Source organism: Lynx canadensis, chromosome D3 (assembly GCF_007474595.2).
Source record: "Lynx canadensis isolate LIC74 chromosome D3, mLynCan4.pri.v2, whole genome shotgun sequence".
In the NCBI taxonomy this organism is placed as follows: Eukaryota; Metazoa; Chordata; class Mammalia; order Carnivora; family Felidae; genus Lynx; species Lynx canadensis.
The window spans coordinates 69,412,541-69,435,686 of NC_044314.2; the positions used below are offsets into that span (position 1 = coordinate 69,412,541).

The 23,146-nt window shown below is 39.5% G+C and overlaps 1 protein-coding gene across 2 annotated transcripts in view; it reads right to left on the minus strand.

The window, feature by feature from the left end:
• PITPNB (phosphatidylinositol transfer protein beta) overlaps nt 1-9,874 on the minus strand; it is a 64,690-nt gene extending 54,816 nt beyond the window's left edge. For both annotated transcript variants that reach the window (XM_030335976.1, XM_030335977.1), the window contains exons 1-3: nt 9,790-9,874; nt 5,041-5,071; nt 1,882-2,027 (exon numbers count right to left, since the gene is read on the minus strand). In XM_030335976.1, the coding sequence (XP_030191836.1) occupies nt 1,882-2,027; nt 5,041-5,071; nt 9,790-9,809 (197 nt within the window). In that variant the 5' untranslated portion in view covers nt 9,810-9,874. The remainder of the gene's footprint in view (nt 1-1,881; nt 2,028-5,040; nt 5,072-9,789) is intronic.
• Between the last annotated feature and the right edge of the window lie 13,272 nt (nt 9,875-23,146).

Consider the following 23,146-nt stretch of genomic DNA (forward strand, 5'->3'; position numbering starts at 1 on the left):
TTTATAGACTGTTTTCTGATTAGTTTTTTAAAAATATATGCACTGCATATTCATATTTACATACATATCTAGCAACTAATCTTTTCCATGTAATGATATATCAAACATTTCCCCAATTGCCCACTCTCAGTTTTCAAATGAAGGGTATTTTGAATCTGTTTCAAGACTATTCACATATAGATATCATACAGCAACAGAAAGTTTTATGTATCAAACATTCTGGTTAATTTTAGAATCCCCAGAGAGTTAAATGTTTACAATAAAAAAAAGTTTTACATGTTGGTAAAATTCAATTAATGAGGAAGTGTACAATACTCTAAAAATAAGACTATTCAATATTACAAATGTTATGTAGATCATAACATCTAGAATGCCACATTTTTCTCTCAACTGACACATTTTTTTAGGTATACTTAGGGCACTAATAAATTAACAGGAACCATGAATAAGGCAGTCTCTATGGACAACTGATTGATCAGAATTATTGCCATTGTTCAAACCTGCATCAGAAACAAAGAAATGTTGTGTTCTAGGAGAAAATAAATAAATAAATAAAATTTAAGATTCGATAAAGTCATAACCTTCTTTATATTCATGTGTCAGTATAAATCAAGCAGCAGTCTTAAAATGAAACAACAGGAAAAATACTGATCATCATAGCTCATCTACAACTTTGAGGAGCTCTACAAAAAACATGGGTGTTATTCATTCCAGTATGAAAAGAATAAAGGCAAGAAAAGATCAAAGATCTCTCCTACCTTTAATAAATTAGGGGGGAACTACTGAAAAAACGGACTCTTAAAAACCATTGATGATCTTTTGCCTTCCTTGGACAAACACTGGTATGCTTTTTCGGTTTTAAAATATTTATGCCAAAGATAGAGATCAGATGGCCAAACTTAGGAGAATGCAGAAAACAACTTCTATCAACCAAACAGATAAAAACAATGAACAAAAAAGATTTGAACAGTCAAGTCACGTAAGAAATTCAAATGGTCCACTGATATAAACATTCAACTTCGCTAATAAAGAAATGCAAATTGAAAAAAAGAAACTATTTTTGTATATCTAACTGGCAAAAAACTAAACAGAGAAAATTATGGAAAATGAACACTATCAAATTCTTTGGGGGCAATCTGGCAGTAATATCAAAATTTTAAATGAACATGTCCTTGCAGCAATCCCACTTTTATACATTTCTCCTAGAGAAACAGTTACCGAAGGCATGAAGGCATGTACAACCACGTTCCCAGAAATCTTGTATGTAACGCACAGAAAGGAAAATACCTAAAGCACCTATATTGACTCATCATTTACAGAATGGGTAAGTCAACTGTGCTTTGTTCACCCTAGGAAATCTCACTCAGCCTTAAAAAAAAAATGCCACAGACATTAAGGACGTTCACGATGTGTCATTGCACAAAAGATAAAGGCAACTGCAGAAGTGTACATATAGTATGATCCCATTTGTCGTAGAAAACAAAAAATAACACAACAGAGCTTTCAGTATATTTGTTTTTAAAGGCTTATTTGCATATGTATAGAAAATGATTCGGAAGGAGAAACTGCTTCTAGTGTTTCTCCCTGGGGTTACGGATATGTGATGGCAAGAGGTGGGGACTAAGTTTTTATTTTATAACCTTCTCTGTTGTCTGAATTTTTTAATAAGCAGTCATTACTTTTATAATTTAAAAATAACCAATAAATGGGGAGGTTCTCTCAAAAAATTAAGATGCAACGCATTGTCAGAGTGAAATTTTAAGAAATACCTCAGCACACCTGCCAGGAAGTTAAGGGGTTACATGATCAACAATAAACTGGATAGTTAAGGCATCATTTTCAATAGAATGACTAAGCATCAAATGTGAACAATCAGCTTACCTTTTTAGGTGATAGATTTTGTGTGTATACTGTCCCTTTTCTCCATCTTTCTCGTAAGGTTCATTTTTTAAGACTTCGATTCCTTCTCCACCGCCAGTTTCATTCTTACTAGCTTCAGCAACAGAGTAAAGCTGTCCAACCTGATACTGGAATTTCAGAGCACAGAATTTCAGTAAGCTAGTAGTAACTGTGGAAACTTCCTATGCTAAAATAGTACCATATACGATACTGAAAAGCATATCCAAAGCACTCAGCGCATTTGTTCCATGTGACAGCAGGACTCAAATTAGAAATCAGTATGTTTAGGAAGACAAACACTAGATGATCATACAGCTTTAAGAAACTCTGTAATATTTTACAGGATTTCCATTATTTGAGAAAACTGCTAGTTACAAACACTCTGGGGCGCTTTAACATGTACCATTCACTTATCAAAAAAACACCTTGATGCTTGGCCCAACTTTTTGTGTAATATACATTTGTGTTTTCCAAAGCACTTTCACATCCATTTTATCTCATTTAATTTCACAAAATTCTGAAAATGACAGGAATATAATTGTTACTCTGCCAATTAAGAAAGCTGAGCAACCAAAATATATTCTTAACGATAAAAAGAAGATACATGAAGGATAATAATAAACCCTGAAAACGCAGAGAACCATTACAGCCCAAATTCTGGTAGACCTCTGGGGTCTTTTTTTCCCATAACTTCTGCCTGACATGCCCAATTTGGCCCTTGTCCACCAAAACAGAAGCGATGGTGGGTACTCAGGATCAAAACTGTTTATTGTAAAGTTCTCCAGTAAACAGAAATACTTTTTAAGGATTACACATATACAAGAATTACTATAAAAGGCAAGGAACTGCTGACAGTAGTTTCTATTTCATTAAAAAAAATTTTAATGTTTATTTATTTTTGAGAGAAAGAGAAACAGAGTGAGAGCAGGGGAAGAACAGAGAGAGAGAGGGAGACACAGAATCCGAAGCAGCTCCAGGCTCTGAGCTATTAGCACAGAGCCCAACGCAGGTCTCGACCTCATGAGCTGTGAGATCATGACCTGAGCCGAAGTCAGACCCTTAACCAACTGAGCCACCCAGGCGCCCCTACTGCATTTTAAAGTGAACCAGAATTCTCAATGGCCTGAACCAATACCTGTGAGTGGGGAGTATTGTTCTGTGTCAATTTGGAGCTGCTAACAGTTCCAACAAATAATAAAAAACAAAGTTCTCATGTTCTAATTTGTTCTAGTGACTACACCATAGCGTTATCTCCAATCTCTTCAAATTTGGCTAAATTTCTTCCTCCTGGTGAGGAAGGCCTAAAGAAGCGTTTTTCTTTTCTTTTTAAGCATGTTTTCAAAACAAAGCTATCTCTAAAAATGAAATCATTCAAAATGAACATTTTATTTGAGACAAAAATAGGGGTAGTGGTAAGCTCAGTAAACACTCATTATGTAAAAAGCCCATGGGAGTTATGACACTGTCTTAAAGGTTAATTTAAATATACACTAACTCAATCACTCAATTTGGGTTTAGGAAGCTAGAACCAAACACGTTTCTTAAGAGCAACAAAAATAATTTCTGTAGGGGTTTTAGACTGCAGGAGGAGAGGTTTCTTCTCTGGTTTTTGTAATAACACCACCAGGGTTGGTCCAGTAAGCTACAATCCTTAATTAAGTCCTTCAAAACATACTTCTCAACACTGTCATATTTTTAAAGGAGGATTAAAATGTCTCTAAATCAGAAGATAAATTTAATCTCAGGCAGGAACAGAGTAACAAAACTTCACACAGAAACAACTAAACAGTATCCAAAAAAAAATACACTAATGAACTGATATTCTATGGCATGCTACTAGGCTTTCATTCTCATTTTTAAGAGTAATTTAAAGACAGACAAGAGAGGTGTTTAGTAAATCTGAATAGAGGAAAAAGCCGAGATTATTTTGGATGACAACATCAAGACTCAAAAAGATTTCAACAAATTGATCTGACCAACTGAAACCAAAAGAAAAAATTTAACCAAAACAAACGTCAATTTCCACATTCAAGTTCAAACAATCAACCGCACAAGTAAAGCACAGGGGTGTCTGGCTTGAGTATTTTTATACAGGGAAACCTGAGGCACTACTGAGATGTATACAGCTGTGTTCAAGACTGCTTTGAACTATGCCAGCAGCTACTCATTTTTTGTTTCTGCATTTTTTTTTTCCTTTCTGTCTTCTGTCAGCTGTCACTTCTTAGGTTATCAGTTTGTTTTGTCCCACTTCCAATACACTGCTTCTAATCTACTGTCAGCTCTAGGAAAACAAGAAAACTGAGCCAGTGCAAACTGTATGCGAGTTCTAGAAGGACCCAGCGGGCTTTGTGGGGTTTGCTACACAGATGTTTCTCTGCTTTTATCCTCATTCCCGGCTATGCCACAGACGGCTACCACCGAAGGATGTACGAGTTCTGGATTGGATGTGTACTTCTGTACCACGTGCAGATCAAGGGAGACGATAAGCTCTCACAGTTACGTGCCGGTCAGGCTGTGTTTGGAATAGTGGTTTCAGCAGAGCAACAACTACGACGCATGTAGTGAGAGCAGCTGGTGAGGAAGTCTAGAGGTCATGTTAGACCAGGCCAAATGAACGCACTGGGAATGGTTAACCCTGTGACCTCATGTGGAGGAGAAGGAACAAAAGAACTCAAGGGGAGGAGCCAGAATGGCCCAAAGAAAACCTAAAGGGCTACCATATGCCAGTCAGAATAGGCTTATTTCCCCTGCACGAGTGGAAGGGACTGTAGACAACAAGCCTTACAGGAAAGCAGATTTGGGCATAAAGTCAAAGGTTTGAAATATCCGACAGTAAAACAGACTGTTTCTCTAAGCAGCAAGTTTCTTAGCCTTACAGTGCTCACACTGAGGTCGGAACCTCCTTTCTCTGGGATATTGTAGCCAGAATTCCTGAACTGGGCAGGAGATTAAACCACATTGTTTAGAGCCTTCTGAAACAAGGCAGTGTAACAGAATTCATTTATAATCAAGCATCTGTGATACACCATAATTCACTTGTACGAATGTAAAGGTAAGCGAACACAACAAAAATATGATTTGAGATTAATGTACCAAAACACAATGTATCAACAAAACAAACAGAAAACAAGCGAGACTTACCTCCTGAACAGAACATGGCAAAACCACACGGCTAAAACGACAAAAGAAAAAAAAAAATATTTATCATGTATGAGAACACAGGTCTCTAGGTTTACAGTAACTTTTATTTGAATCCAATGATAGCAGATCACCCAATACAAGAACGTCATTTAGAGGAGAGGGTCCTCACGATGTATACAGCTCTAAATAAGAATTTTTAAGCTGGTGGGGCACCTGGGTGGCTCAGTTGGTTGAGCACCCGACTTCAGCTCAGGTCATGATCTCACAGTTCGTGGTTCGAGCCCCAAGTCAGGCTCTGTGCTGACAGCTCAGAACCTGGAGCCTGCTTCCGATTCTGTCTCCCTCTCTGGTCCTCCCCAGCTCGCGCTCTGTCTCACTGTCTCTCTCAAAAATAAACATTAAAAAAAAAATTTTTTTTTAAATAAGAATTTTTAAACTGGGGAAATAAGATTACTGTTTCTGGCTCTCAATGATGATTCCCATTTAGTGTCCTCATTGTACCAGGACCCCAAATGCAGTTGCAGAGATTCTGGTGAGGAGAAAAGGAACAAGTGAAAACTCATCACTGAAAATTGCAGGGTGCCGAATATATTATCTTTGGACTGTGTGGTCAGGTTGCCCTCAGGCAATTTTTGGTATGGTTTCATTCTCCATCTCTACACTACGAATTTTGTTTTCATGATATCTCTCATTGGACATAGGCCTTGAACCACTTGAACGAACACTTCCAAAAATTGTTCCCCACTACCCAACTATTCCTCAGTTTTACTAAGAGAAAAACAAGTAAAAAGGTCCTTTAGACTTAACAAGAATAAACTTTACCAAGGAAAACACTTTAAACTTTATAAATATAACCTTTCCAGGGTAGATTCAGTTTAAGGTTGACAGATGTTTGGTCCTGTCCAAGAGTTTGTTACTGGACATACAAAAGGACCTAAAAGGAGACTAATGCTCCTGAAAATATATTCCAAAAAAGAATACTGGGGTGAATTATTTTATATCAGAATATTGCATTTTATCACCAGATTTTTATATGGAAGTATCTTCACTTATTTCCAGCATAAACTCTGAAAATCCCTGAGTATCAACTGTCTCGTGATAATAGCTGGTGTCCAAGATAGCAACTTTTTTTTTTTTGGCCTGATCCTTTTCAGACTTTTCCCTACTAATCGTTAAATGACACAGCAATGTCATTTAAGATTTTGTTTTAACTCTATTAAAAGGAGAGAAAAATCACAGCGGTCACCTCGATTTTCATTTTATAGAAAATTCACAACTTCTTCCTCATTCCAACTTCTCTTTGGCTGCACTGCCCACCCACCCCTCTTCCTATCCTCCTCAAACAGCCATGCTGGAGTGCTCAAATCGCCTTGATTTCCAATAGCATAAAACATGCCTCCTGTTATTCTCCCCTCCTTCACTAGGGGATCACTCAGCATTCTTTGTCTTTCTGATAATGGTCACCTACAGACAAGTCACCAAGACTACTAATTCCTATTCTCATCAAGGATAAACTTGTTATACAAAAACTCCTTCCATACCTAATCCTTTTAACTGTCTCCTCAGAGTACACACTAACTTGCTATCTCAGTCACGCAAAATAAACTAGGGCCAAGCGGGTGCAGTGGTCAGAGGGGAAATAAGATACAGATGGAGAGTATATTTCGAAAGATAGAGAAAAATACAAAGATACAGGTTGGGAGCATATGTTCAGGACCTGGAATACAATGGTAAGAAATCTATTACATTTATTAGGCAACAAGGAATCCAGGAAGGTTGCTCCAAAAGATAAGTGACATGACTACAGTTAATCTGAAGAAGCCATCTGTAGGTAATTAAAAACCATTAAGAAGCAGGATGTGGGGGAAAAGCCATCTTTGGGAAAGCTGGGCAAGGGTGTACAAAGGCCTGAACCAAGAAGATGGGCTGCAGAGGAAATGAAAGGAATAGAGAGGAAAGAGTTAAAGACTTCCCTGAACTTCCACAAAACCAAAGAATCACTGCTGAGTAATTTTAACAACTACTCACTGGTAGGAAGATCCCTATTTTTATACAACAGCACTTTCAGGGACTTATTTCACAAAATCTAAGTTGACTGATCGAGACATTCTGGATGAATGATGAGTCAAATAAATTCTTCAACATTTGCTTAATGAAAAGTGAAAGGAATAGATAGGCTCTGATTTTCTCTTCTTCTCAAAGTAGTATTCAACTTAGAGTGATTTGAAAATTTCCAAATTCTCTGAAAACCATCAGGAAAATAATACTCCAAATAAAACTAACAACTAGTTCTTTAAAATCAGGCCTTTCCGCGAACGGCAACTTCATCCATTGCTCAAGTAACAACTTGAAGGGAACTCCCCACCCTGAGAAGTCATTTTTAAACTTTTAATCCACGTCAAAAATAGATGACATTTTTTTTAAGAAAACAAACATTCGCCAAAGTATTTTACGGTTTACCAACATCTTCACATAGGAATGACCTATTCATTGCTCCTGACCAAAAACAATTTTAGAAAGTTGACTTGCAAGCAGGAAGAATCATTTTTTCTTCGTCTAACAGCACTGAGCACTTACAGTATGCTAGCCTAGATGCTATGCTGGATACCAGGAATACTTAGAACAGTCTCTGCTCTCAAAAAGTTTAAGAGGAAAAAAAAAAGTCTAGGGAGACACACATGAAGAGTGAACATCAAATGTAACTTATAACTCCGCAGGAAAAAAATTACACTTGGGCACATTACAGCATTCATTACCTCGGTGCATTTAAACTTTTATAATGAAAGTAATGGTTCACAAAAAGCATATTGTGCAGATTCCCAGTGGGAACTGCTTTCCATGAGTTAGGTGGATACTCCTCACATAACTGTCAAAGGGATCTACTGAACACTTAATTCATATTTTAGGAAAGAGGAAATAACTCTAATAAAAATGACGAGATCGGTGATCTAAGATCAGTTCGGCAACCCACTTGCTATGTGACTTGGGCCAAGTCAATTTCCTTCTGTCTTGTTCCCTCCATTTGTCTTAATTTCTGCCACCTACCTACATTACAAAGATGTCAGAGTAATAAATAAAACTTTCATGATACAGTGTATAAATGACTTGGAAGAAAAGGTTTATATAAATCCAAAATTCAATACTATAAACTTTAAGTGAAAATGTGTCTTTTCTCAGGACCCCGTCACTGATTAAAGTTGTAATTTTTCATTAATTTAACAAGTACTATTGAGCCCTTACTATGTTCCAAGGACTATTCTAAGAGCTGGGGATGTGGAAGTGAGCAAAAAGGAAAAATTCATGGAGCTTACATAGAGTAAAAGAACACGTGTAATAAAAAAGATTTTAGAAAAGTATGTTGCACGTTAGACAGTGAGAATTGCTACTGACAACAATTACACAGGAAAGGCAAATACCAAATGGTGGGGATTGCAATTAGGTTTTCAGAGAGGGACTCCCTAAGAAGGTGATACTTAAGCAAAGACCTGAAGGAGGCAAGTTAGTTAATGAGATGAGGGAAGAGCACTTCAGGCAGAGAGAACAGCAAGCAGAAAGGCCCTGAACCAAGCGTTTTCCCTGAACTAATGAAAATGATAAGGAAGCTTGCGAGCTTGGAATGGGCACGGGAAAGGTAGTAAATGTGATGAGAGCAGAAAAGAAAATAGCGTAAGACTTCTGTGCGCTATTGTAAGGGCTTTGTTTTTTATACACAGTGAAATGGGGGGGGGGGTGGAAGGTAAGTAGAGAAATGACAGGAGTGACTTTTTAAAAGAAGTTTGAGAACATTAAAAATAAAGTGTCTGGAGATGGCTAAATTAAGCTGAAATTTGTTTAAGAATTTACAAAGAGAAGAGCAATTGAAAAGCCAAGGAACGGGCCACACTCGAAATCCCTAGTTGCCCACAGGATGCTGACGATACGAACCAGCTGTGACAGCTCAACAATCATGCCTAACCAGATTTCCTGTGATAGTCACAGCCCTTGTCGGTGGGAAATGCCGTAACTTTTCAGCAAAATCACTTTGCCCGTCCTGATGCACCTGAAAATCATTCCATTTGACAGACCACGTGTTAACTCCTCGTCCAAACCCCGTGAAGTAGGTGGAACCCAGAGTATCACCCCATCTTAAAGATGTGAAAACTGAGACTCAGAGCAGAGAGATGGCTCTCCTGGTAAGTCAACACAGCTGCCCTGGGGAGAGCACTTTTGCCAACTCCCAGCTCCTGCTTGAACTTCAGGGTGCCTACGTCCCACCTCGAGTCGCGCGCGGCACCAGGGCTGCCTTCACCTGGCAGACCTGTCTTCCGCGGGTTACAGGTAGGCTCCACCCCAGACGACAAATCACTGTCAGACCCACCGCGCCTCCCCATCCTCGGGGTCCGGCTCGATCCCACTGGCGGGCCTGCGGGTGGGCCCAGACTGAGACTGGGGTGGGGGGTGGGAAGAAGGCGGGTCCCAGCGGAAACTCCCGGCCTCGCCTTCCCGAGCCACGCGCTCCGGCCGGGAACCCAGGCGCCTCCGCCCCAGGGGAGAAGGCGGCGGTGTTATCACGGCAACGTCAAGGGAGCGGGTCTGGGGGCGCGCAGTGGAAAGGCCTTCAGTGGGGCCGGGGGCGCGGGCCGGGGGGAGGGAGCGGCCACCTCGAGGTTCGTTCCTTTCTAGGAATATTCCGCTTCCGCCACTCCTCAGTCAATGAGTCTCCCACCACCGAGGTCCCGTAGCCCCGCACGCGCCCACCGACCCACTCACAATTCCTTGATCAGCACCATCTTCCCGGAACCCCCTCACAGCTGCCGCCGCTGCCGCCGCTGCCGCCGCTGCCGCCGCTACCGCCGCCGCCGCCGCTACCGCCCCTCACGGCGCCTGCGCGGCCCCGCCTCCTTGCCCCCACCCGAACCACTGCGGCGCCTGCGCGTCCACACCCTTCCGCCGCGACTCGTCGCGTCAGCGCGCGCGAGGGGCTAGCTCCGCCCCAGTCCCGCGCCCCACCCTAGGCTCACGGAGCCTCCACTGCGGCTGCGCGGCTAGTCGGAAAGCGTGCACCTTCTACTGCGGTTGCGCAAACTGGGCTCGCGCTCGCATGTCCCTTAGGTGCCACTCCTCCCTACAGTCTAGTTTCCTCGGGTCGTGTGTGCAGCCTACGGTTTCTGGTGAGTTTTCTAGTCAGTTCCCTGGAAGTCGTGTTCTGGTAACCAGCGCTAAGCTTTCTCTCGCTGCTTTTGAGAAGAGGCCCTGTCCTTGACTGGCATGTCGTTCCGACGTCTACAGGAAAGTCTTGCTGACGCGGTGGGGAGGCCGACGCCACCGCGTTCTGTTCCCGTCGCGGGCCCCGTCGGATTGCGCGGGACACACAGAGGCTCACCTGGCTCACTGCTCACGTGCATGTACGAGCAGCTTCGTGAGTGCAGCCAGGGCCAGCAGGTGTGGCCACAGAGCTCCCCAACGCCCGAATCCACCCCAGAATCCAGTGACCCGATGGGAGGAGTGCCCACCACTCGCAGCGAGGGCCCCCGCTGGGAATAGAGGTGCTGGCCCTTAAGACCCAGGAAAGGGACTTGGGCTGGGAGGACAGTCGCGTGGCCATAGGGAACGCCCACGTGACCCCTTCCCCCCCTACCCCCCAGGCGCCCTTCTGCCCGAAAGCCTAGGAGGAGTGGTGGCCCCAGGAGTCATTCGCGCCAGGCACTGTTCTAGGCGCTGGGGATACAACTGGAAACAAAATCAGAGGACACGCCCCCTGACCTCCCTTGGAAACAAATGAGAGAATTTGGCTTCCTATAAATAAGCTAAAATAGGGTAATGGAGGAGGCAGACTCATCAAGGGAAGGACTCTGGGGAGGCTATGGTTGAGCCTAATGGTATAAATAGCCTAGCCTGTGAAGATAGTGGAGGAGACACTCCAGTTGGAGAAAGATAGTCCCTGAGGCTGGAATGAGCTTGGAGTATTTCAGGGCTGGTGGAGGGTAGGTGTGGCTAGAACATCTTAAATGAGGGGGCAGAAATAAGCTGGGACTAAATAGGTCACTGGACCATAGTAAAGAATTTTAATTGTATTGTAAGAACCACGGGAAGCTGTTAAAAGGTTATCAAAAGAATTACATGAACGTTAAAACTGTTCTATTATCTATATGATAGATATCGGATAGTATAGTATCTGATACTGGAATACACTCAATGGAGTTAGGGCTGTCTTGAAAGTAATAGAAGTGAAATATTTACCAAAAAGCTAGAGATTTCCTCCTAAAGCAGTATCTGGGGATCATTTTCGTGATGTATGAAGCCCTTTGCTAGTTACTATGATTGCGAAGGTTCACGGAAACCTGCCCTTTTCAGGGAGTTTAGAAGTTGGGAGTAGCTTCCATCGATTGCGCACCTATTATATGCTAAGTATTGTGCGAGATGATGGAGATGCTTTATCTCATTTCCTCCTTAGAGCAACGTTATAAGATAGGTATTTTAGCATGCTTAAGAAAGGAAAGAAAATGAGGTACAGAGCGCCAAATTAAGTGAACTGTGCAAAAATCACTCAGCTAGCTTGTTTACAGAACTAGTTTTCAAATCCAGGTGTTAAAACCTTCAAAGTCTGGTCTTTCCACTGCACTTTTTCTTTTTCTTTTTCTTTTTCTTTTTCTTTTCTTTTTTTTTTAGGAAAAAGTGAGTAAGAGGTTGGGGCATGCAGACAATCTTTATAACAAATCATTGTTCTCAGTTATGGAAAAAAGAAAGTTACCAAATCTAGAAGATACTTAGAGATGATAATAAAGTACAAATTTGAATAGTATGCTCCTGTACATATATATATACATATATGTATTAGAGTTACACACAGAAATATGTTAGAAAATGTCCAAGGAGATAAATATTAATTGCCAAACTTGTAAGTAGTCATTTTATGTAATTTCTCCCCAAATGTTATGCATGCTGAAAATATGCATAACAGCTTTAAAATATTTGGATGAGGGGCACCTGGGTGGCTCAGTCAGTTAAGCATACAACTCTTAGTTTTGACTCATGTCTCAATCTCACAGTTTGTGGGTTCCAGCCCTGCGTCGGGCTCACTGCTGTCTGTGTGACCTTGGGATTCTCGGTCCCCCTCCCTCTCGGTTCCCCCACTTGTGCGCTCTCTCTCAAAAATAAATATTTGAAAAAAAAATTGTGGATGAATTTGTGGTTGACCTGCTTTTATCAATCATTAAGAAAATTAGGATGTTGCATAACTCTTGGAGTCTAATTCCATTGTCTGCTTAGCACAATTGCTGCTCATAGTTAGCACTCAAATGTTTGTAAAAGTGTGCTGGATGGAGCGTAACTTTGAACCAGTATATCCTATGCATATTGTTTCAGATTCGTATTAAAACATTCAATTACAGACCACAAGGATAAATTAAGAAAGTAACCAGTTTAGATGTATTTATTGAGGGAAAGAAACATACTAATTAAAATTAGGTTGCCAATACATGAAATCAAGATATTGTGCTTTATATCTGCTTTAGAGATAAAAGTGGAAGAATGAGGGAATATTGAAGAGAACTAGAAAGCAGCAAAGACATGAACCATTCATTACCCCAAAATGAAAAAGGACATACAGAGAAATTACAAATAAAAAGGATGTTACAAATAAACAACTAGCAGATTGCGTGGCATAGTCTTATTTTAAAACTAAAGATGTTAGATCTTATGCATTTTGCAAATATGGGCGTAATACGGAATATAACTTCTAATTGGATGTAGAAAAAAAATCCAACTTAAGCCTGATGTCTCTTGTTCTTTGTTCTTTCAGCCCTCAACAAAGGTAACCTTTACACACAAGATGTAGAATTAGTTAAATTCAATTGTACAAGCCTCCTATAATCACCAGTCTCATTTCTTGTATTGTTCTGGAGCAAAGAGCTCATTATAGTAAGAATAATGGTAGATTTTATTGAGGCAAATCAAGAGATTTCTGACCATGAGCAATGTTTGGAACACTTCTGCAGTAGTTGATAAAGTACAATTCTGGTCAAAGAAATTTGGTCTTTCAAATATTATAATTGAATTTCCCCTCTTTTTTTTTTTTCTTCCTAAACCAGATGTTCTTAACCAAAGGCTTTTTAGAGGGTGCTCAGGGAATTTGTGAACCACTGATAATATATATGTAATTCCATGCCTTTTTTCTGGGGGAGAGGTCTGTAGCCTACATTTGCCTTGCCTACTCTGCATTGGGTCTGTCCCATTTTGCCGCCCTCCCATTTTAGATTTCTCTTGATTGAGACTATGAAAACTAGAAATATTTCCAAGAATGCCTTAATTTTGTCAAACCTTAGGGCATTGGTCATGATATTTTACCACTGTTGTTGACAGGATTGAGCTTTGCAGTAGAAAACCCTTGACCTGAATCCAGGCTCTGCTGCTGGGTCTGTACCTTGAGCATATTATTCAATTGTTTGGAGATACTATAAAAGGAAAATCTACAACATAGGTTTGTTGTGGGGAATAATTTGTTGTGAGTTCCTCCCAACCATCTCCTTTCATCCCTGGAGGTAGCTACTATCATTAATCACTATTGATCCTAATGCATGAATAAAAATGCATGTATGTATACATGCATTCTTATACATTCATATATGCCTATAACCCTTTCACTGCATATTCATATGTCGTTCTAACCTTTTCACCTGCAGTGCATACTGCAGATTTCTGTATCATCACAGACATTTGGCATTGTCAGAATTTTTCATTTTTGCCACTTTATTGGTTTTAGAATGCCATCTCACCTATTCACTTGGCAATTCCCTGCAGGGTGTGGATCTCGCTGTTTACTATCCATGTTCATGGTTTTTTTTTTTTTGTTTTCCTATTTTTTTTCTTCTTGATTTGTAGAGGATATATATATTTGTGTATGTGTGTATACTCATATATACACAGTCATTTTGCATTTGAATTTGTGTTGATTAGGTGCACTTTATATTTTTTCTATCTAGGGTTTGTTGTATCACTTTGTTTACAGCAGGGCTTCTCAACCTCTGCAGTATTGACATTTTGGGTCAGATTATACCTTGCTGTGGAGACTGTTCTGTGCCTTGTAGGATGTTTAGCAGCATCCCTGGCCTCTATCCACTAGATGCTGGTAGCACCTCTCCAGTCATGACAATTAAATATTTCTCCAGACATTGCCCAGTATCTGGGGGGAGGGGGCAAAACTGCCCGAGTTGAAAACCACTGGTTTATAGTGACTCTTGTGCAGTTATTTATCTTTAACAAAAGTTTATCTCACTAACATCTTTTTGAGCTTTTATATGCCAGGCCCTACATGTTTGACATGACCTAACCCTAACCCGTTTACTCATCGTAGCACATATATAAAATAGGCATTATTATTACCCCTATTTTAAAAAGTACAAACCTTGTGTATGTCTTCTAATGTGCAGAAAATGTTAACCGACTATACTAGGCTGTAATTTACATACAATGAGATGCATCCATTTTGAATACACAGTTTCAAGAGTTATGTCAAATGCTTTCATAATCCTTAAGGCAATCGAGGTGCAAGACATTTGAGTCTGTATAAAAGGTTTCCTCTTGTCTTTTTCCTGTCAGTCACCCCACAATTGCAGCCCCAGGCATGCATAGAACTGCTTTCAGTTGCTGTAAATTAGACATTTTTTAGCATATCCTATCATTGAATCACATAGTGTGTAGTTCACTACTTAGCACAGCTGAGTGATACTCCTCTGTATAGATAGATCAGATTTTGTTTATCCATTTACTTGTTGTTGGACTTTAGAGTTCTTCCCAGTGTTTGGCCATTATAAATAAAGTTGCTATGAATATTTGTGCAGAAGTCTTTCCGTAGATATGTTTTCATTTCTCTTGGGAAAGTTTTTCTTGGATCATAAGGGAAGTATACGTTTAATTCTAGCAGAAACTGCCAAATTGATTTGCAAAGTGGTGGTGCTATTTTACATTCCCACAAGCAATGTATGAGTCTGATTCCTCCACATCCCCACCAACACATTTTAGGCATTCTAGTGGATGTGTTGTGGTATCTCATTGTAGTTTCATTTGCATCCCCCTGAAGACTAATGACATTGAGCACTTTTTTGTGTGCTTATTGGTCATTTGTGTAGCTTCTGTGTGAAGCATCTGTTCAGATCTTTTGCCCATTTTTTTTAAGTTTATTTTGAGAGAGAGAGAGACAGCACAAGTGGGGGAGGGGCAGAGAGACAGGGAAGAGAGAATCCCAAGCAGGCTCTGTGTGGTCAGCTCAGAGCCCGAAGAGGGGCTTGAACTCATGAAACCGTGAGATCATGACCTAAGCCAAAACCAAGAGTTGGACACTCAACTGACTGAGCCACCCAGGCACCCCTGCCCATTTTTAAATTGGTTTTTCTTTTTATTGTTGAGTCATAATAGTTCTTAACATATTCTAGATAGAAGTACTTTCTCAGATGTAGGTGTTGCAGAGTTTCTCCCAGTCTGTAGCTTGCCTTTTCATTTTCTTGTTGGCATATTTCAAACAGCAGAAGTTTTAAATTTTGAGGAAGTCTAGGTTATCAAGTTTTTTTGTTGTTTTTTCTTTTAAGCATTTTTTAATGTTTATTGGGGGGGGGAGGGGCAGAGAGAGTGGGGACAGAGGTTCCAAAGCAGACTGGCGCTGACAGCAGAGTCTGACGCAGGGCTTGAACTCACAAACCATGAGATCGTGACCTGAGCCCAAGTCCGGCACTTAACCAACCGAGTCACCCAGGTACCCCAATCAAGTTTTTTATTTTATTATCCGTGCTTTCTGTATCCTGCCGAAGAAATCATTGTTTATCCTACCCCCAAAGTCCCAAAGGCTTTATGTTACTATGTTTTCTTCTAGAAGTTTTAAAGTCTTTTACATTTAGGTCTGTGATACATTTCACGTTTTTCTCATTCAATTTTTTTATTGTGAAATACACATAAAATTTACCATCTTAACCACTTTTAAGGGTACAGTTCAGTAATATTAAATACATTCATAATGTTACACATCCATCCCCTTAGCTCTTTTCATCCTGTAAAACTGAAATTCTATTCCCATTAAATAACTCCATTCTTCCCTCTCCCTAGTCCCTGGCAACCGTCATTCTGCTTTCTGTCTCTATGATTTTGACTACTGTAAATAGCCTATAAATGGAATCATTCAGTATTTGTCCTTTTGTGACTGGGTTATTTCACAGAAAAAAGGTTCGTATTGTAACATGTATCAGAATTTCCTTCCTAAGGCTGAATAACATTCCATGTTTGTATGTATAGACCGTGTTTTGGTTATTCATCCTTCTGTTGATGGGCACTTGAGTCACTTTCACTTTCTGGCTATTGTAGATAATGCTAGTATGAACATGGGTGTACAAGTACCTCTTAGAGACCCTGTTTTCGATTCTGTTGGGTATATACCCAGAAGTGAAATTACTGGATCATATGGTAATTCTGTTTTTAATTTTTTTTTTTAATTTTTTTTTTCAACGTTTATTTATTTTTGGGACAGAGAGAGACAGAGCATGAACGGGCGAGGGGCAGAGAGAGAGGGAGACACAGAATCGGAAACAGGCTCCAGGCTCTGAGCCATCAGCCCAGAGCCCGACGCGGGGCTCGAACTCACAGACCGTGAGATCATGACCTGGCTGAAGTCGGACGCTTAACCGACTGCGCCACCCAGGCGCCCCTGTTTTTAATTTTTTGAGGAATCACCGTCCTGGTTTTCATAGCTGCTGTGCTAGTGTGTGTTTCCAACTCTAGTGTGTTAAGATTCCAGTTTCTTCACATCCTCTCCAACTCTTGTTATTTTCAGGTTTTTAGACAGTAGCCATTATAATGGGTATGAGGTGCTATCTCATTATAATTTTGGTTTGCATTTCCCTAGTGATCAGTGATGTTGAGCATCTTTCCATGTACGTGTTGGCCATTTGAATCTCTTTTGAGAAATGTCTACTCACGTCCTTTATTTTCAAATTGGGTTTTTTGGTCATTACTGTTAAGTTTTAGGAGTTCTTTATATACTCTGGATATTAATTCTGTATCAGATAGAAGACTTACAAATATTTTCTCCCAATCTGGGCTGCGTTTTTACTTTGTTGATATTGTCTGCACGTGCCCAAATTTTTGTAATTTTCATGATGTCCAGTTTATCTTTTTTTTTATTTAATTGCCTGTATCTTTGGTGTCATATCTGAGAAATCATTGCTAAATACAAGGTAATGAGGCTTTTGCCCTGTGTTTTCTTCTAAGAGTTTTTAAGTTTTAACTCTTATATTTAGATATTTGATTCATTTTGAGTTAATTGCTATATGTTAAGTAAGTTCTGACTTCATTCTTTTCCATGTGGGCATCCAATTTTCCCAGCAACATTTTTTGTAAAAACTCCTTTTTCCATGGGATGGTCATGTACCCTTGTCAAAAGTCATTTGACCATATATGCAGGGGCTTATTTCTGGGCTCTTTTCTGTTCATCCATCGATCTGTCTTTATGCCAGTAATACACTGTTTTGATTACTGTAGCTTTGTAGTAAGTTTTGGCTATTTGGGATCCCTCTGTATGAATTTTAGGATAGGTTTTTCCTTTTCTGCATTGGCATTTTGATAGAGATTGCACTGGGTGTGTAGGTGACCTTGGGTTGCTTCATTTTATGGGTGGGTACATGATAATTCCATTGTATAGTGCACTATAATTTCTTACCTGGCCTCATTGGGTTGTATCCAGTAGTTTCCCTTTACAACAGTCCTGCAATAAATTGCCTTTAACATCACACATGTAGAATAGTAACTGTAAGGTATATTCCTGAAAGTGGAATTAAGTCAAGAGTATGTACCTTTGTAATTTTTACAGACTCTGCCAAAAAGTTCTCCATAAAGACTACCAATTGATGCTCCTACCAGGAGTGTATGAGAGTACCCATTTCCTCAAATTATCCCAATGTATTTTTAAACATTTTTTTAAAACTTTTAATTGTAAAATACAGATACAAAAATTTTACACAACAGATTAATTACAAATTAATCGTAAGGAGAACAGCACTTGGTTATGTCTGCCAGACCAAGAAATAGAACTTTGCCAGTCTCTTCAAAGTTCTCCATGTACCTGTTCCAGCTACAACTCCCTTCTCCCTCCTTGACTTTTACAGGAATCACTTCTTTGCCTTTGTTTATAGTTTTGCTCACCTTAGTATGCATCCCTCAAATTCTGTTGTCTAATAATTGCTTCTTTTAATCTGCATGTAATCCTATCCTGTTTCCCCCCCATGCAGTTTGTTCAGGAAATCGTGTTTGATCTGTAGAATTTCCCCCACTCTGGATTTTGCTGCTCTCGGCAAACTGAGAGCTGACCAGGTTCAGCTGCGATATTTTTGGCAAACTTACTTCATAGGTGGTAGTGTGTTCTTCCATTAAAAGAACATGGATATTTTCTCTTTTTGCAGTGATAGTAGGCATTTCCATTATTGCTAAATGCTTAGATCCACTAATTTATCGGGGATTGCAAAATGGTGATTTTTTTTATTCAATAATTTCTTGATGTGTTGGCTGGAATGCTTCTATAAAGAGAAACTGGCCATCCAGTGGTAGGTACAATTTATGTAGGAAAGGCAGGAAAGAAACCTTTGATTTTTGCCCATTTTTTTAACCACTTTTCAAAATGAGAATTTGTTTTCTATCTTCCCCTAAAAGTGATCAATTACTATTTTTTAGTGTAGATTTAAACACATTTGAAGTACTGCTTTCTATACTATTTTTATTGTTGCCCACACTGTCCTATCTTGGGCCAGCTGAGCCTCTTCAAGTCGTCTCTAAGTCCTTTTGAGTGTTCCGGGTAGTCCTTGATAACTTTCTCTGTATCTCGTATGGAAGGATCTGGCATGAAAAGACCAATCTTGTACATTTTCTGCTGCCCCAGACTGGAATCTCCCATTTTGCCAAGAAACTTTGGTTTCTTTTGATGGCAAATAGTATTTCCAGAATGTAATCTTTGTGCTTGGGTAAGTCATGGCTAATGGGCTAGTAATTGTTTTTTGGCCTTTTTGATAGGTATAGCTAAAAGACTTTGTACATTTGAAAGCATAGATAACATATAAATGTATGAATCAGAAAAATAGAACATGAATTCTTGTTAGTGCGATTATGTAAATAAGATTTGTATATCATCTAAATATAACTTTTCATATTTTGTTATGAATAGGTATTATGTATAAGTGATAGAATTTCCAAGCGTACAAACTATAAATTATATAAATATGAAAATAGCTTTTTGAAGATAAAGTACCTTATGATTTGATACTAATTAAAATCCAGGACTATAGAGTTTTTACTTAACCTCTTTTGTATCTTTATCTCCTCAACACTGAAAATCCTGGTTCCCACTGAAGAACTTACTATCTTCTATTTCTCCATTCCCATTCTGCTTACAGTTCTCTTCCACCAAATTCTATTAGCTTTCAGTTTTATTACTTTTATGATTTAAAGGATTCAGAATTTTTGTCACTAAATTATTTGATTTAAGTGTATATTTTAAGGTTTACTGACTTAAAAAGAAACCATAGAATTTAAAAAGCTTTAGCGGGCCTTGGGCATACCTGCCTCAGGTTTTCCCAGTGTAGAAGAGTGGTACCACTGAGAATTACCTGGGAACCTTGGCGAACTAGAATGAAGGTGGGAAGGCCAGTTTTGATGATTTATGTGCATTCATTCATTTTGTTTTATTTATTTACTTTTTTATTTTAGAGAGCAAGAACGAACATGCAAGCAGGGGAGAGGGGCAGAGGGGGAGAGAGGGAGAGAATCTGAAGTGGTCTCTACACTCAGCACGGAGCCCAACGTGGAGTTCCATCCCACAGCCCTGGGATCACGACCTGAGCCAAAATCAGGAGTCAGACACTCAACTGACTGAGCCACCCAGGCTCTGTTTTATTCTTTCATTGAGTTAACACTTATTAAGGCCCTCAAGTAGCTGATGGTACTTGTTGACATAGTCAAATATCCATGAAAAAGGATTCAGATGCCTCAATATTCTATTGAAGGAAATATTTGTAACTATTGAAACAGATGCTGAATTTTCCCTATTTCATATTTTATGGCAGAATGTGGTTTAAGACAACTAGTAGTATTATGATATTCAGGCAGTACTTTAGAAAGAGGGGCAAATGATACCTAAAGGTGTAGCTTGAGAAGTTTTATTTTTTTTCCATTTAGAACTATGCTAGGTTGAATAGCCTCCAAAATCTTGTGAATATTTGGTTGAGGCTGGTTCTATAACTAGATCCCAGTGAGGCAACTAACACTACTGTACTCAAAGACCATATAATTTTTGTTCTATGCAAACATCTTTTAAAGACTATTTAATGATCATGCATATATGTGCATGTGTGCTAGCTTCCCCTCTGGACCATTTCTGTTAATGCCAGTGTGTTATAATGGAAGGGAATATTGGCTTTGGAGCCAAGAAAACTCTGCATCATTTATAGTATCTTAGTCCTATCTGTAATATAGTAATAATACATATTTTGAAATGTTAAATGGAAGATTTTTTTTTAAGTAAATAGAGTGGACAGTATTCAAAGACTGAATTTCCACTCATTCTCTTGGTCTCCATATCTGAAGAGATGTTCTTAATTACTCCCATTTCCTCTACCTTCTAACTAGGATTTCCTTTAAGTTTTTCACATTATTTTCTTTTCCATTTACATGGATACTATCTAATCTATTTCACCTTAGTCTCTTGATTGAACTGGTTAGTATCTTTTGCTTGGTGTACAAGGGTGTTTGTTTTACATTTAAGAATTCCTCGTATGGGTGCCTGGGTGGCTCAGTCGGTTAAGCATCCGACTTCACCTCAGGTCATGATCTCGTGGTTCATGAGTTTGAACCCCGTGTCAGGCTCTGTGCTGACAGCTCAGAGCCTGGAGCCTGCTTTGGATTCTGTGTCTCTCTCTCTGCTCCTTCCCTGCTCATGCTCTGTCTCTCTCAAAAATAAACATTAAAATTTTTTTTTAAAGAATTATTTGTAAAATACTTCTGACATGAAGATAAAAGACTAACACAATGAATATCTATATGCCTACCAGCTACTGAAGCAATCATTGCCAATAAAGTTGAAGCCCTCATGTATACCTGTATGATTGTATCTCCCTCTCTTATTTCTTGCCTTCTACCCAAAGAGTCACCATCCTGAATTATTATAGATTCAAAAATACCACATTTCTCTATCCAGAGATGATAAAGATATTCTAAAAGTTTTAAAGCTTCACATTTTGTATTTGGGTCATTAATCTACCTGGGACTTACTTTTTTTTTAATGTTTACTTATTTATTTTAAGAGCAAGAGAATGAGCGAGCAAGCAGGAGAGGTGTAGAGAGAGGGAAGAACAGAATCCCAAGCAGGATCCGCACAGTCAGCAGAGAGCCCGATGCGGGGCTCAAACCCACAAACCATGAGATCACAACCTGAGCCAAAACCAAGAATCAGACATTTAACTGACTGAGCCCCCCAGGTGGCCCTACCTGGACTTATTTTTTGTGTATGGTGTGAGGTATAAGGATCCAATATTTTCTTTCCCCACATGGATAACAATCTTCCCATAATTTATAGTCTTTCCTCCGATATATATGCTAACTCTGATGTATATCAAACTTTTCCCGAGATCTCTTTATGTGTGACATTTTTGTAAAATGTGTGACTATTCTTGAAAAATCGGTTTTCTCCAGTTTTTGGACTATATTAGGCTAAACTTATTCATTGTGTTGTTCATATTTTCTAACTCGTGTGTGTGTGTGTGTGTGTGTGTGTGTGTGTGAGAGAGAGAGAGAGAGAGAGAGAGAGATACAACTGCTGACAGAGATGTGTTAAAATTTCCCCAATACAGTGATTGATGTATTTTTTCTTTCCTTGTAGTTCTTTTAATTTTTTCCATATATTTTTGAGCCCATATGATTAGGTGCATAAAAAGTAGAACGTTTACATCTCTTAGGTGAATTGATGTTCTTACGATCTGTGATACCCCTCTAGCAATGCTTTTACCTTTCATCTGATGCTTATATAGCTATGCCAAGTTACTTTGGGTTAGCATTCTTTTGGAATATCTTTCTCTGTGCCTTTTTAAACTTGTTTGTTATTACAAAAGCAATTTTGTAATATCCAAGTTGGAAGAGTGGAATGAATTCTCATGTGTGCATCATCTACCGTCAACAATTATCAATTTGGCATTCTTGTTTCATCTACTCTCCCTCCCCAGTTCATTTTGGTGATTTTTTTTTAATTTTTATTTTTATTTTTTAACGTTTATTTATTTTTGAGACAGAGAGAGACAGAGCATGAACAGGGGAGGGGCAGAGAGAGAGAGAGAGAGATGGAGAATCCGAAACAGGCTCCAGGCTCTGAGCTGTCAGCACAGAGCCCGACGCGGGGCTTGAACTCAAGGACCGCGAGATCATGACCTGAGCTGAAGTCGGACGCTTAACCGACTGAGCCACCCAGGCACCCCACACTTCGATGATATTTTAAAGCAAATCCAAGCTATCATGTACTTTTCCTACAAGTGTTATTGTTTTCCATTTCCTGACTGTTCATCCTTACCTTCTATGTGGCTCTTGTTGACAGATTATAGCCAGATTATTGGGTTAGCCTTTATTTTGTGATTTTTTTTTAATACATTCTAATACTCTTTCAAATGGTGGATTTTTCCATTTCACTCTGTGTTTGTATTCCCTGTCATCTTTTGGATTGAAGGAGTTTTCTCCCCTTTTTCTTTTTTTTTTTTTTTTAATTTTTTTTTCAACGTTTTATTTATTTTGGGGACAGAGAGAGACAGAGCATGAACGGGGGAGGGGCAGAGAGAGAGAGGGAGACACAGAATGGGAAACAGGCTCCAGGCTCCGAGCCATTAGCCCAGAGCCCGACGCGGGGCTCGAACTCACGGACCGCGAGATCGTGACCTGGCTGAAGTCGGACGCTTAACCGACTGCGCCACCCAGGCGCCCCTCTCCCCTTTTTCTTACTCGGTTTTGTTCAGCCAACTTTTTTGGAATTTATATGTTTTTGTCTATTTCAATTTTTATCCTAGCTTTTATGACATGAATGTTTGAAGCGAGGGAGAGAGAGAGGAGAGAGTGAGAGGGA